The sequence below is a fragment of the Citrus clementina genome, unplaced genomic scaffold, assembly GCF_000493195.1.
Source record: "Citrus clementina cultivar Clemenules unplaced genomic scaffold, Citrus_clementina_v1.0 scaffold_1, whole genome shotgun sequence".
NCBI classification, from domain to species: Eukaryota; Viridiplantae; Streptophyta; class Magnoliopsida; order Sapindales; family Rutaceae; genus Citrus; species Citrus x clementina.
Genome location: NW_006263303.1, coordinates 17,566,656 through 17,579,166, shown reverse-complemented (window position 1 = coordinate 17,579,166; position 12,511 = coordinate 17,566,656). Strand labels below are relative to the sequence as shown.

The 12,511-nt window shown below is 35.3% G+C and overlaps 1 protein-coding gene across 1 annotated transcript; it reads right to left on the bottom strand.

The window, feature by feature from the left end:
- Positions 1 to 1,711: 1,711 nt before the first annotated feature.
- Positions 1,712 to 11,971, bottom strand: LOC18053833. The gene is made up of 17 exons (XM_024177788.1): positions 11,658 to 11,971; positions 11,451 to 11,543; positions 10,407 to 10,532; positions 9,316 to 10,212; positions 9,138 to 9,201; positions 8,778 to 8,917; positions 8,379 to 8,690; positions 7,148 to 7,456; positions 6,332 to 6,520; positions 6,133 to 6,258; positions 5,228 to 5,365; positions 4,526 to 4,961; positions 4,037 to 4,317; positions 3,884 to 3,947; positions 3,553 to 3,692; positions 3,153 to 3,464; positions 1,712 to 2,174 (listed from the first exon to the last, which is right to left on the bottom strand). The coding sequence occupies exons 2-17, from the start codon at positions 11,517 to 11,519 to the stop codon at positions 1,848 to 1,850; spliced, it is 3,930 nt and encodes a 1,309-aa protein (XP_024033556.1). The 5' UTR covers positions 11,520 to 11,543; positions 11,658 to 11,971; the 3' UTR covers positions 1,712 to 1,847.
- Positions 11,972 to 12,511: the final 540 nt, after the last annotated feature.

Genomic DNA, 12,511 nt, shown 5'->3' with positions numbered 1-12,511 from the left:
CTGTCTTTTACTTTCTACTTTTTTTTATAATTATTTTTGTTTAGAGTAAATATTTAATTGTAACATAGCATTTGCCCTTATTTAATGTACTTTTTTCTACTTAAATTTTTAAAATTTTTATGTTCACTTCAAAATATAAATTTTTGAATTTAGCATAGGGTAATATTAAGTCTTGGGTCCGGCCCCATGAATGATATGATTCAGCTACTTGCACTTATGTAACATCTCCCTCACAGTAGTAAGAGTTTCGGCTTCGTAACAATAAACTTCCTTCAATAGCAAACTCACCATTCTTGTCAGTTCTGTACACATTCAGGGTGCGAAGAGTGAGAGAGTGTGATGTCTCAGATGGGTTGTGAGACTGAATCTCATTGCCTCCAGTGTAGTGGCCAGTATGGAGTACGGCAAACGATGACATGGAAGGTTCAAATTTGTTCAGATTTGATTCATGGACGGTTGAATTGCAATGATCATCAGCATAAGATATCTGAGTAGCAGAGGACAGGAAAGATTTTAAACAGAAGGGAGTTAAGAAAAAGGAAATTACCAAAGTATGAAGCCATTGAAATGCTGAAGAATTCATGATCAAAGTGATTGAAAGAAGATGGAAATTCAATCTTTTGTTATGCCAAGGAAATATATAAGATGACAAGTTATATCGCATAGGTAGCAAGTCGTTATTTTTTAATAAATTTGGCGACGGTTTCAAGAACATGGAAATTTCCGGAAGAAACAAAACAATAGATGAATTTCCTAGAGCTCATTATCCGAAAGAAGCCTCTCTTTCATAATACAAAAATCATCACTTGCTGCTTAAAAAATTCCTATATCGTGTTCTTTTTGCTTCCCCACTCCTCTCTGGCTTTGTTTTGATCGTTTCCTTTTGTTTCCTAGGATGCTTATGGGAAGTGCATCAACAAAAGTCAAAAGTGTAAGTAATTTCTTACAAGGATTACAAAAGAGCTGCTCATGAGCATTCTCAGCAGGCCCACCATTTCTTTGATTCTTAAATATCCATTCTATCATTCTAATATAGAAGGAAAACAACTCCGTCAATTGCCATTTCATTGAAGTTGTTTCTATTAGTTCGCTACAGTTTTTAACAAAGTTCTCTCACCATAATCAAACCAAATCACCTCAAGCAGTTATAGCTGGTGACAATTCCACAAACCATGAATATTTTTTTATCTGTTCTCAGTCTACCACAAACCATGAATATTTTATCTGTTCTCAGTCTACCAGTGAAACATCGAGATTAAGAAGAGAAAAATGAGACGAAAAAGCATACACATAATGATTGGGTTGGGCCATCAGAACACTACTGTAAGATACTAGATTCGGTGCATATTTATTATACCTTATTTAATGGTTATTAGTATCCATTTAATCTCATAATCTCTTATTAAAATCTTCGTTGTTGTTTGATTGTCCTTTCAATAAAATTTTTAAAAATTAAATAAGTTATTTTACCTCTACTAACAAAAATTCAAATTTCAAACTTTTGAAAGTAGATGTTGAAATTTTTTTAAATATTAAAACATATAAAATATATTCTTCTTATTTGACAATCTATATTATTTTGTTCATAACATAACTTTCAAAAAATTTAGCTACTAAAGTAATATCATAATTTTTAATAAAAGCTCTCACAGACAACCAAACAACTAAAATTTTGAGGTAAAAATTCTACTTGTAAAACGACTAACAAAAATTATAAAAATAAACTCTACTTAAAAAACTATGTACAGTATCAGAAATCATATGCAACTATGAAAAAACCACATGGATATAAAAACTTATGAATGTCTTAATTATATAACACTAAGTGTCAAATTTCTAAGTTAGAATTAAGAATGAAATCCTCTATTCCCAGACTCAGGCTCATTCCCAGACTCAGGCTCATTACCAACTCCAGGCACCTCTGCTTTTGCTTGAGTTAGGAAATTCTCGCAGTCCTTAACTCCGATATATGTAAATTCTTTTATGAGAAGATCACAATGCCCAGCTATGGAGGCCTTAAAATCCGGTGAGCAGCTCTTTTTGCCCTTGTGAATTTTCTGCACACCACCTTTGACCAGAGAACCCACTTCAGCACCATCCATGTATGCTTTACATGCAGCCAGAATATCATGTGCACGCTGGTAAAAGTGGCCACTAACAAAATCATTGAAATGCTGCACCCAAAGAAAATGAGTTTATGTTTAAATCAAGAAAGAATGCCCCACTTACATATTAGTTCATTCATAACCGATTGACCAATGGAGCAGCACGAAAAGAACTCAATTAGAAATAATGATGCAGCAATTTTTACTTTGTTGAGTTCTTAGATCTGAAACAAGGAATGTATTTTGGACCTACATATAGCTTTTAGGTCATTAATATGATGATAGTTGCCTCCTAACTGCATTATAATTTGTTCAGTCTGCAGGACAACACTTATACACAGTTTTCAATTTATGAGTCCTAGTCCTCCAATGCGTGAGTTTTCTTTCTAAGTCATGCTGAGACACTAAACATCCTCAGAATTGCAAATTATAAATAACAATGTAAGACATAATTCACAATTGTAGGGCCATAACCAGCTCTAAATCTCCATAAAAGCAAACACCTTTATTTACTAACTACAAACTGAAGATCTTGAGGTCTTTTTGGTGTAGTAGGGTGGGGTCTTGAGGGGGAAAAAAATTCTGAAAGAGAATATCATTTTCCCGTTAGTAACACATGAAGGTTTTAAGTAAAAGATCCAATTTTCAAGTAACATAGAGCTTCAGGATGCAAGGAATAGATTTAAAACACTAGAAGCAAACAAAAATACAAGAAACAATTATATCAGGTATCTATGAGAAAATGCTTTGAAATTTGGAATGTCAAACACACTAAGTCAATTCAAGAGTGATTTAAAATTCACAAGAACCACTCTACCGAACAAACGTTGTTGTACTGTCAATGTATTGAAAGTAATAGCTGGCTAGCTGCAGATAATATGCTTTCCTGGCAAGACTTGAAAGATTTCCTACCAGAACTGTTACTTATAAATTCAACAGATTATCAAGCAATTCTCAGCAATTTGCAGGAACTGATGGACAACAAGATACACCACAAAAGTGGAACGAGGCCATGTTAATTAATGATTATTAAAAGTTAAAACATACCTTTGGAGGTCTCCTGACAGTGTACAGCATTGTCTTCAGAGACAAGATAAATGCACGCTCATTGTACATATTGGACTGTCTTTCACCTTCTTCCATGCTGTCCATACTTTCCCAACCAGGTTCGTTAAAGTAAGGCCTTTCATTCAAGATCAGTGCTTGTATAGAGACCAAAACTTGTAGCATGGTTGACATAGAAGGGATCCACTTCTCATTCTTATCACCATCCCAGGTGTTAAGAAGACTAAGGCATACCTTCCCACAATTATATAAATTTGGATTGAGTCGAAGGCCACCGGAGTGGTAGTGGACATTCTAACAAAAGCAAAATACTAGTCATCAGACCAAAAATGTCCAACAGATCTAAAACAATCCCGCTCACAAACAAAGCTCAGAAGCATACCGGAGGTACATTAGGATAATCACTAGGGAAGAAAACATCAAAGAAGAACAGGCCATCATGGTAGGGAGTTCCCTCTGCCCCTACAATTACGGCCCTCAAAAGATCCATCCTTGATTCATAAACCCTCACAAAAATTGTATCTATTCAAGTAAGAAATTGGACAACAAACATAAGTGATAATATGAAAATGAGCGGAGAATAGCTGAAGGTCAGTAGGAGCAGACAACTGTTCCACAGTTACTTTTATAATGTTGTAATTAGCGGCACCAATCATGATAAAGAAACTGAGATATGTGGACATTGAAGAAGAATATAAAGCATTAAACCTTACCTGGCAAATCATTTTCCAGGATTTTCCACTCTTCCTGAATTCGCTTCACCAATTTATTTGATGGCTATGAAAAATGAAAACATAAATTTGAAATTAATAATAAGTATCATTTCTACAATAAAGATGTGAAGTGCATCCAAAAAAAGTACTCGCCTGCTCCAATGATGAAACATTAGAAGCATAGTAATGGTCTGAATGATCTTCAGTAGCATCAAACTGTTTAAAAAGTTTGAATCTCATCAGAACATCATCTCCATCTAGGCTTTCCTTATTCCTACTGCAATCTTCACCACTAGGGGTATCGATCGGTTCTTCAGGAGGCATATCCTCATTATCAAATGGATCATAAAAACTTAGATGATTAGTGTTGTTGGCAAAAGTTGGATTCAGTTCAGCTTTCAAAGACTCGTGCCACCAAGGCATCAATGGTCCGACTGCAAAGAGAATATTCAGTGAGTCCTTAAGTGCAGGCATACCAGAACAAAATAAATTAACAAAAATTAATAGCACCAACTTGATTATGTACAAGAGCAAGAGGAACATAAGACCACAATCATGGTCCAACTCCATGAGGGTGTATCATAGGATCATAATGATTTACATATTTATAATTAGTTGAAGTCCCTGAAGTAACCAGCTTACCATTGCTCTTGCTCTTCTCCCCAACCCACTGCGGAATCGGTAATGTTCCATAAAATGGAAGAGCTGCAGTACTCCCTGCACTTTGCGAAGCTGCTGTATTCTTTTGTACCTTGTGGAAATGAGCTACATTCTTGCTATGGGCAGATTGTGGATGTGCCAAGGATGAAGAGAAATCTTTTTTAGCAGAATAACCAAGAACATCCACCGTTCTCGGCGAACTAGAACTGATCTCAGAAGCAGGCTCTACATATATTGGATCACTTCCAATAACCGTCTTCTCTTTCCTTAGAGAAGGATCTGCTAACCATGGTACAGGTGCCTCCACTCCAGCAGGGATATCGACACTGTCAAAATATGCTTGCAACATTGCATGATCTTGGACACCCATGACATCATCAACAACATTATCCATGACATCATCAACAACATTAAAGTGCTGGTCATCAAAAAAAATCAAGGTTAATAATTCTACCAATCCTGAGACAGAACTCTTGGAACACTCCTGATGGAAAAATTAAGAAAAAATATGAATGATAATAAAGATAAAATGCAGAGACATTTCATCTGTGGCACATGGATATTCTTACTACACATAACATACAAGAAACAGCCATATTAATTAAAAAGAAAACCAATCAAGAACTTGTATTTTATTAAGCTGTAATCACCTGTTTTGCCCTAATCAACAACTGTCAACCATACCTTATGTTGATAACTACCAGAACCATCAGAATCATTCTTTATTGCCTTCCCTTTGTTGCCTGTCTTCGCTATCTCATCAACAGCAATGACATCAGCAGAGACTTCACCTTCATCAAGATCAATGACTTCGTGAAAGACCTAAAAGAGCATAATTACTATCAAAATTTACTCTTATCATATGACAAACAAGGGAACAGAAAACAAACTGGCAGCAGCTCAACAAAACTACACAGGGTCTGATAAAGGAAGATAGAGAAGAATTCTTATTATGTGTCCTACAAATCTTTCACCAAACGTTAAAGATCTGATTACAAGGCTTGTAAGCTATCGTTAAGCAAACCAGACAGAAGAACCACACGCATTTTCACTAGTATAATGTAATGGTCTTTGAAGGTTCACTTCAAACCACAGAAGAAATCTAGTTTTTTCCCCTCATTCAAACAAGAAAGCGTACATTTCCAAACATATCTTTTGAGATTAAGTGTCATTTCATTTTTGTTATGTTTCTTCTAACAACAACTCAAACCAACAAAGGGTATGAATGTTTGCAACTGCTGTGCTTCTCCTTAATTTTCGGAAGCAAAAAATTTTTTACTACCCACCCACCCAATTATACTTATTAGCCAGTGATTTTCGTTTCATTCTACTCAAACTGAGTTGTGAATTAACAGCAACTCATTCGCAGACATACCCAAAGAACAAATATTCATACGCTCTTTATAAATACCAAAACAATTAACACTTATTTGCTGTCATCAGAATCATCATCGCATCAAACTAAATTCAACTCTGATCGCCAACGCAAATCCTCAAGGTTAACAACAACAGTAACAGTAAAGCAGAAAACTGAGATTTCAAGTACTGTAAGCAATAAATAAATAAACAAATAAAATAAATAAGTAAACCTGTTTTTGTTTATGCCTCGTCGGAGCCTGAAAAACCGGCGGCGGAATTTCGATGATATCAGGGTCCATAAGAACTTCTCGTTCGCCGTAGAGAAGGCGCTTCCTGTCTGCTGTTTGTTTGGCTAACTAAGAAAGTGAGCGTAAACGTAACGTTTCACTTAAAAAAGAAAATGGAATTAAAATTAAAGAATGAAAAGACCTTTTGCCACCGGTAGTGGCTCCTTGGTTGATCGATGATCGGCTCCGACGTTTTGCTGCGGCTTGGCGGCTCGGTTAAATTAAAAAAAAAATGAAAACTGATTTTTTTTTTTTTTGTCTTTAAAAAAAGATAATAATAATTTTGGGTTTTGATCTGAAAAGTGTTTCCCCACTTCACACGGCTTCGCGCCTAGTTCAGGAGATCAACATAGATTGCGAAGAAACCGGAGTGTGTATATTCTATTGCACTCTAATTACCATCCTGCCACTGAATTTAATATGCAGCAATTATTATTAGACTAGTAGTACTTCATATTAAATTCAGGTACCTGTTCTCGGCTGTGAACCAAATTATACAATTATAAATTCTAAATATTTGAGGAAAACGCCTATATTTTGAATCTTGATCAACTGAAATAATCTGAGCAAGTTGGTGCCGTCAAAACAATGTGCTTGGAAAATTGATTTGATCTTTATAAGTTATAACCAACCAAATACAAATGCATGATTATGTACAACATCCAAAATTATATGTAAGGAATACTGATCTGGATCAGGGTCTTGGATTTTTATTGAAATTTGAGAAAATTATTAAACTATATAATATGATGATTAAATTATTTAATTGTATGACTTAATAATTTTCTCAGACTTCAATAAAATTCAAGATCCTGAATTGAAATATTTCTATATACGCAAGAACCTGATAGGTGTAAGCATATGCTCCTTGCATTATCAATCTAAATTATCCAATCCATTATCAAGTCAAAAGCCTAATTTGAATGCCTCTATAGGTCAAGTCTTGAAGTTAGAATTATGAACGAGATCTTCTCTTCACAGTTGTAGGATTATTTTTATCACCCCCAGGCACCCCTCCTTTTGGTTGAGTAAGGAATTTCTCGCAGTCCTTTACTCCAATACGTATAAATTCTTTTACAAGAAGATCGACTTGCCCAGCTACAGAAGTCCTAAAGTGCGGTGTACAGCCATCTAAGCCCTTATGAATGTTCTGCACGCCACCTTTGACCAGACTCCCCACTTCAGCACCACTCATGTATGTTTTACATGCAGCTAGAATATCATGTGCACGCTTGTAGAAGTGGCCGATAACAAAGTCCTTGAAATGCTGCACCCAAAGAAGAACTTGATGAGTTCATCTTCAAAACAAGAAATGGAGGCCCCCCTTCCCTTTTAGTTCATTCATAACCGATGAAGCAACATAAAAAGAACTCAGTTAGGAGTAATGATGCAGCAATTATTTTACTCTGTTCAGTTCTTAGATCCCACAACAGGGAATGTTTTTTGGTCCAACATAAAAGTATTAGTACTAGTTGTCAAGTCATTACTATAATGATAGATTCCACCTGTACTATATATTTTGATCAGTCCAGGAGGAAATATTTATATACAATTTTCTATTTTAGGAGTCCTAGTCCTACAATGGATGAGTTACCTTTTTCTGACTCATTGTTGAGACACCAGATGTCCTTGTTGAGACAGTCGATGCCCTCCGGATTGCAAATTATAAACAGAAATATAAAACATAATCCACAATTCCTATAACCAGATCCGGATCTCCACAAAAGCAAACACCTTTTAAGTACTTACTGCAAACTGATGCTCTTAAGGATTCAGTCTGAGGATTCACTTCCCATTATTTGCACATGAAGCTTTAAGTTAAAGATCAATTTTTTAAGGACCATAGAACTATGGGATGCAAGCACTGGGTTAAACTTCTCAAAAGCAAGCAAACATACAGACACCTTTGCTTAAGATATCAATAAAATGCTATGCATTATCTTAAATTTGTAGTCAGCTTACAATTAAATTAATTCAAGAGTGTTTTAAAATTTACATGACGCACTCTACTTGACTGCACCTACATCGTCTTATTGTTATTGAATGTAGCTGGGTAGAGCAGATAACACACCTTTCTAGGAAAAATGAGAGAGACTTGCTAATAGAACTACTATTGTAACTCCTCCAACAGATTATCAAACAATTCTTAGTTGCATGAATCAATAAACAGAAAATAAGCCATAACATACCTTTGGAGGTCTCCTCAAGGTGTACAGCATCGTTTTCAGTGATAAGATAAATGTACTTTCATTATACTTATGAGACTCCACTTCACCATGTGCCGTGTTATTCCAACTTGCATAACCAGGTTCATTAAAATAAGGCTTTTGATTCAAGATCAGTGCTTGTATAGAGACCAAAACTTGTAGCATGGTTGACATATTAGGCATCCACTTCTCATTCTTATTACCGGTCCAGGTGTTAAGAAGACTGAGGCATACCTTCCCACAATTGTATAAATTTGGATTGAGTCGAAGGCCACCAGAGTGGTAGTACACATTCTAACAAAACCAAATCCTAGTCATCAGACCGAAAGCATCCAACAGGTGTAAAATAATCCTACTTATAAACAAAGCACAGTAGCATACCGGTGGTACATTAGGATAGCTACTAGGGAAGAAAACATCAAAGAAAAACAGGCCATCGTGGTAGGGAGTGCCTTCTGCTCCTACAATTACAGCCCTCAAAAGATCCATCCTTGACTCGTAAACCCTCACAAAAATTGTATCTATTCAAGTAATAAATTGGACAAACAAAGCGTTGCTGATAATATTAGCATAATATTGAGCAGAGATTTGTTGAGGGTGAGTGAGAAGAAGACAACTATTCCATGGTTATTTTTTTTTATTATATTGTAGTTAGTGGCAATAATCATGATAAAGAATCTGGGATATCAATTTATGAGGCGTGGCTATTAAAGAACAAGAGTATAAAGCATTAAACCTTACCTGGCAAATCATTTTCCAGGATTTTCCACTCTTCCTGAATTCGCTTCGCCCATTTATTTGTAGGCTATCAGAAAAGAAAAAAAATAAAAACTAATAATAATAAAAATTAACAACAACAATAAATATCATCATTACAAAAAAAAAAAAGACATGAAATGCATCCAACTGATCTACTCACCTGCTTCAAAGAAGCCTTCGAAGCATAATGATGGTCCAAATGATCTTCAACAGCATCAAACTTTTTAAAAAGATCGAACTTCCTCAAAATATCATCTTCATCTAAACTTTCCTTATTATCACTAAAATCTTGACCACTAGGGGTATCTGCAGGTTCTTCAGGAGACATGTGCACAGTATCAAATGGATCATAGAAACTTGGATGAGTAGTGTAGTTAGCAAAAGTTGAATTCAGTTCAGCTTGCAAAGATCCATGCCACGCAGGCATGAATGATCCTACAGCAGGAGGATAATTCACTGTGTCCTTAAGTGCAGGCATACCAGAATAAAATAAATTACTAGAACCAACTTGATTCTGTACAGGAGCAAGGGTACCATGGGTCCATAATGATGGCCCTACTCCAGGAGGATGTACCATAGGATCAAATTGATTTACATAATTAGTGTTAGTTGAAATCCCTGAAGCACTCAGCTTACCATTGCTCTTGCTCTTCTCATGAATCCATAGAGGATTTGATGATTTTACATGAAATGGACCATTCTGAGCACTACTCCCGACATCTTGAGACGCAGCTGTATTCTTACTATGGGCAGATTGTAGATGTAACCAGGATGAAGGTACATCCACCTTCTTCTGCAAACTTGAACTACTCTTTGAAGCAGGATTTACATGTACCAAATTACTTCCATTAGCCGTTTTCTCTTTCCTTAGAGAAGGATCTGCTAACCATGGTACAGGTGCCTCCACTCCAGCCGGGATATTCGCATTGTCAAAATACGCTTGCACAAAGGTGTAATCCTCAACATCGATGAAATCATCAATATTAACATGCTTGTCATCATAAAAATCAAGATTGATTATACTATGCGATCCTGGGACAGAACTCTTGGAATCCTCCTGGTGGAAATGTTAAGAAAAGTATTTTAACAACGATAAAGAAAAAATATAGAGAAATTTCATCTCTAAAGCACCGACATTTTATTACGCATTAAATACAAGGAACAACAATTGTAAAGAGAAAAACAATCAATAACTAGTATTATATTAAGCGTAAAAACCTTTTTGCCCTATTCAATAAATGTAGCTGATACCTTAGGTTGATAGCTAACAGAACCATCAGAATCATTCTTTATTGCCTTCCCTTTCCTCCCTGCCTTCACTATCTCATCAAGCAGAATGACATCAGAAGAATCTTCATCTTTCTCAAGATCAATTACCTACAGGAGAATGGATTCTATAAAATTGACATAATCACATTACAAAACAAGGGAACAACTAACAAACTTGCAGTGGGTTAAACACATTATACAGGGTCTGGGAAAGGAAGATAGAGCAAAATCCCTAATTTCTGTCCTGCAAATTTTTCAGTAAATGTTAAAGTTGGGCAGCTATCCTTGAGCAATGTCAGCCAGAACCACACTCATTTTCAACTGTAATGAAAAGGCCTTTTGAAGGCCCAGGTTAAACCACAGAACAAATCTAGTTTTTCTCATTAAAACAAAGAAATTGTACATTCTCAGATGGACGGTGCTATGCTCAAAGAGAACAATTTCTTTTTGATTAATTTTTGTTTTATTCATTTTTATGACATTTCCCCTTATATCAAGTGCAAACCGATAGCTGGTATATTTTTAATTGTTAGGCTTCTCCTTCACTAAGAAAGCAAACCACCTAAATTATTTGGTAGACCATCACTTCTACTTAACATCTACCCACCCACTCATACTTGACAGGTAATGATTCTATAGTATGCAAATTCTTGGATTAACAAGACCTCAATCCCAAGCAAACCCAAATAACATTTACTTTATTTGCTCTTCCTAAATCACTACCGTAAAATTTACACTTATTTGGTGTCATCAGAATCGTCTCAAAACACATAGCACTATAAACAGTAAACATAGTGCCCCTGACAATCCTACAAGATTGGACCAAAAAGAAACAAAAAAAAAAAAAAACTAACATTGTTCAACTTCAAGTGCCCAACAAGAAACCCAACAAAAAAAAATTAAATTCAACATGATCGCCGAAGTAAATGCTTGACGTTAACAACAACATCAATAGAGAGAAAAATAGAAATTTCAAATTTTGTTAACAAAAATAAATAAATAAATAAAAGTAAGTAAATAAGTCACCTGTTTTCGATTGCGCCTTCTCGGAGCCTGAAAAACCGGCGGCGGAATTTCGATCACTTCAGGGTCCATAAAAGTTTATCCCTGCTTGTTTGGCTACTAAGAAAGTGAGAGAAAACGAGAGGGGAAAAAAGCCAACCAAAAAAAAAAAAAAGCGAACACAAAGTTTTCAAAACGTTTCTTATAAAGTGAAAATAAAAATAAAATGACCTTGAGTTCTACGAAATAGAATTGCACTTTTGCCACCGGCGGCGGCTCAATGGTTGATCGATGATCGGCTCCGATGCTTTGCGGTGGCTTGGCGGCTCGATTAAAAAAATAAAAAATAAAAAATAAAATATGAAGAACAAAAAAAAGAAAAATCGCTTCTCGTTTATTAGTTAAAACTTAAAAGTGTTTTCAGACTTTACGGCTTCGCGCCTTTGTTTAAGAAAGAGATCAACATAGATTGCGACGACGCCGGAGTACAATATTCTTCTGTTATTCTGCATTAATTACTGTCCTGCCACTGAATTTAATATGCAAATTTATATTTTTTTTTCCAATTTTTTTGCTCGTCTTCGTTGACTATACTTTCTCGGTTCAACACAAACACCAATTAGATTCTGCCACGTCAGTATGGGGTAAATATGCTTTAATTGAAATAAATTTTTAATTTCATTGATACCCGCATTTTTTTATGATTAATATCATTACAAAGGGGATATTGGGGGACATTGGTTGGATCAGGTTCTCTCCTTACGAGTAAAAATGTAAAATAGTAATTCATAGTTAATAAATAAAAAAATAAATTCTACTCATATATTATTATTAAAAATATATATATAACAAAATCAAATATCAGATCACGAGAGAGAATGTTAATCCGATTTGTTTACCATAAATTCAAAATTTCCTATTATTTATTTCAAAAATTTTTTAAAAAAATTAATTAATTGCACGAAGAATTTGTTTGTGGATAAGGAGTTGATTGAAGTGTCGGAATTAGGACGGCCGTAGAACATCCAGGCTTATGCTTAGTGAAGAAGCCAAGCTACAGCCTACAAGCCCACAATGACTTGCAA

What these genes read in the sequence shown, in the direction of transcription:
- LOC18053833 (XM_024177788.1), bottom strand. Translation starts at nt 11,519, where the DNA reads ATGGACCCTGAAGTGATCGAAATTCCGCCGCCGGTTTTTCAGGCTCCG. An exon ending in CCTGGAAAATGATTTGCCAG is followed by an intron (nt 8,918 to 9,137) that starts GTAAGGTTTAAT and finishes TTACTTGAATAG; the next exon opens with ATACAATTTTTGTGAGGGTT. An exon ending in GCTATCCTAATGTACCACCG is followed by an intron (nt 8,691 to 8,777) that starts GTATGCTACTGT and finishes TGGTTTTGTTAG; the next exon opens with AATGTGTACTACCACTCTGG.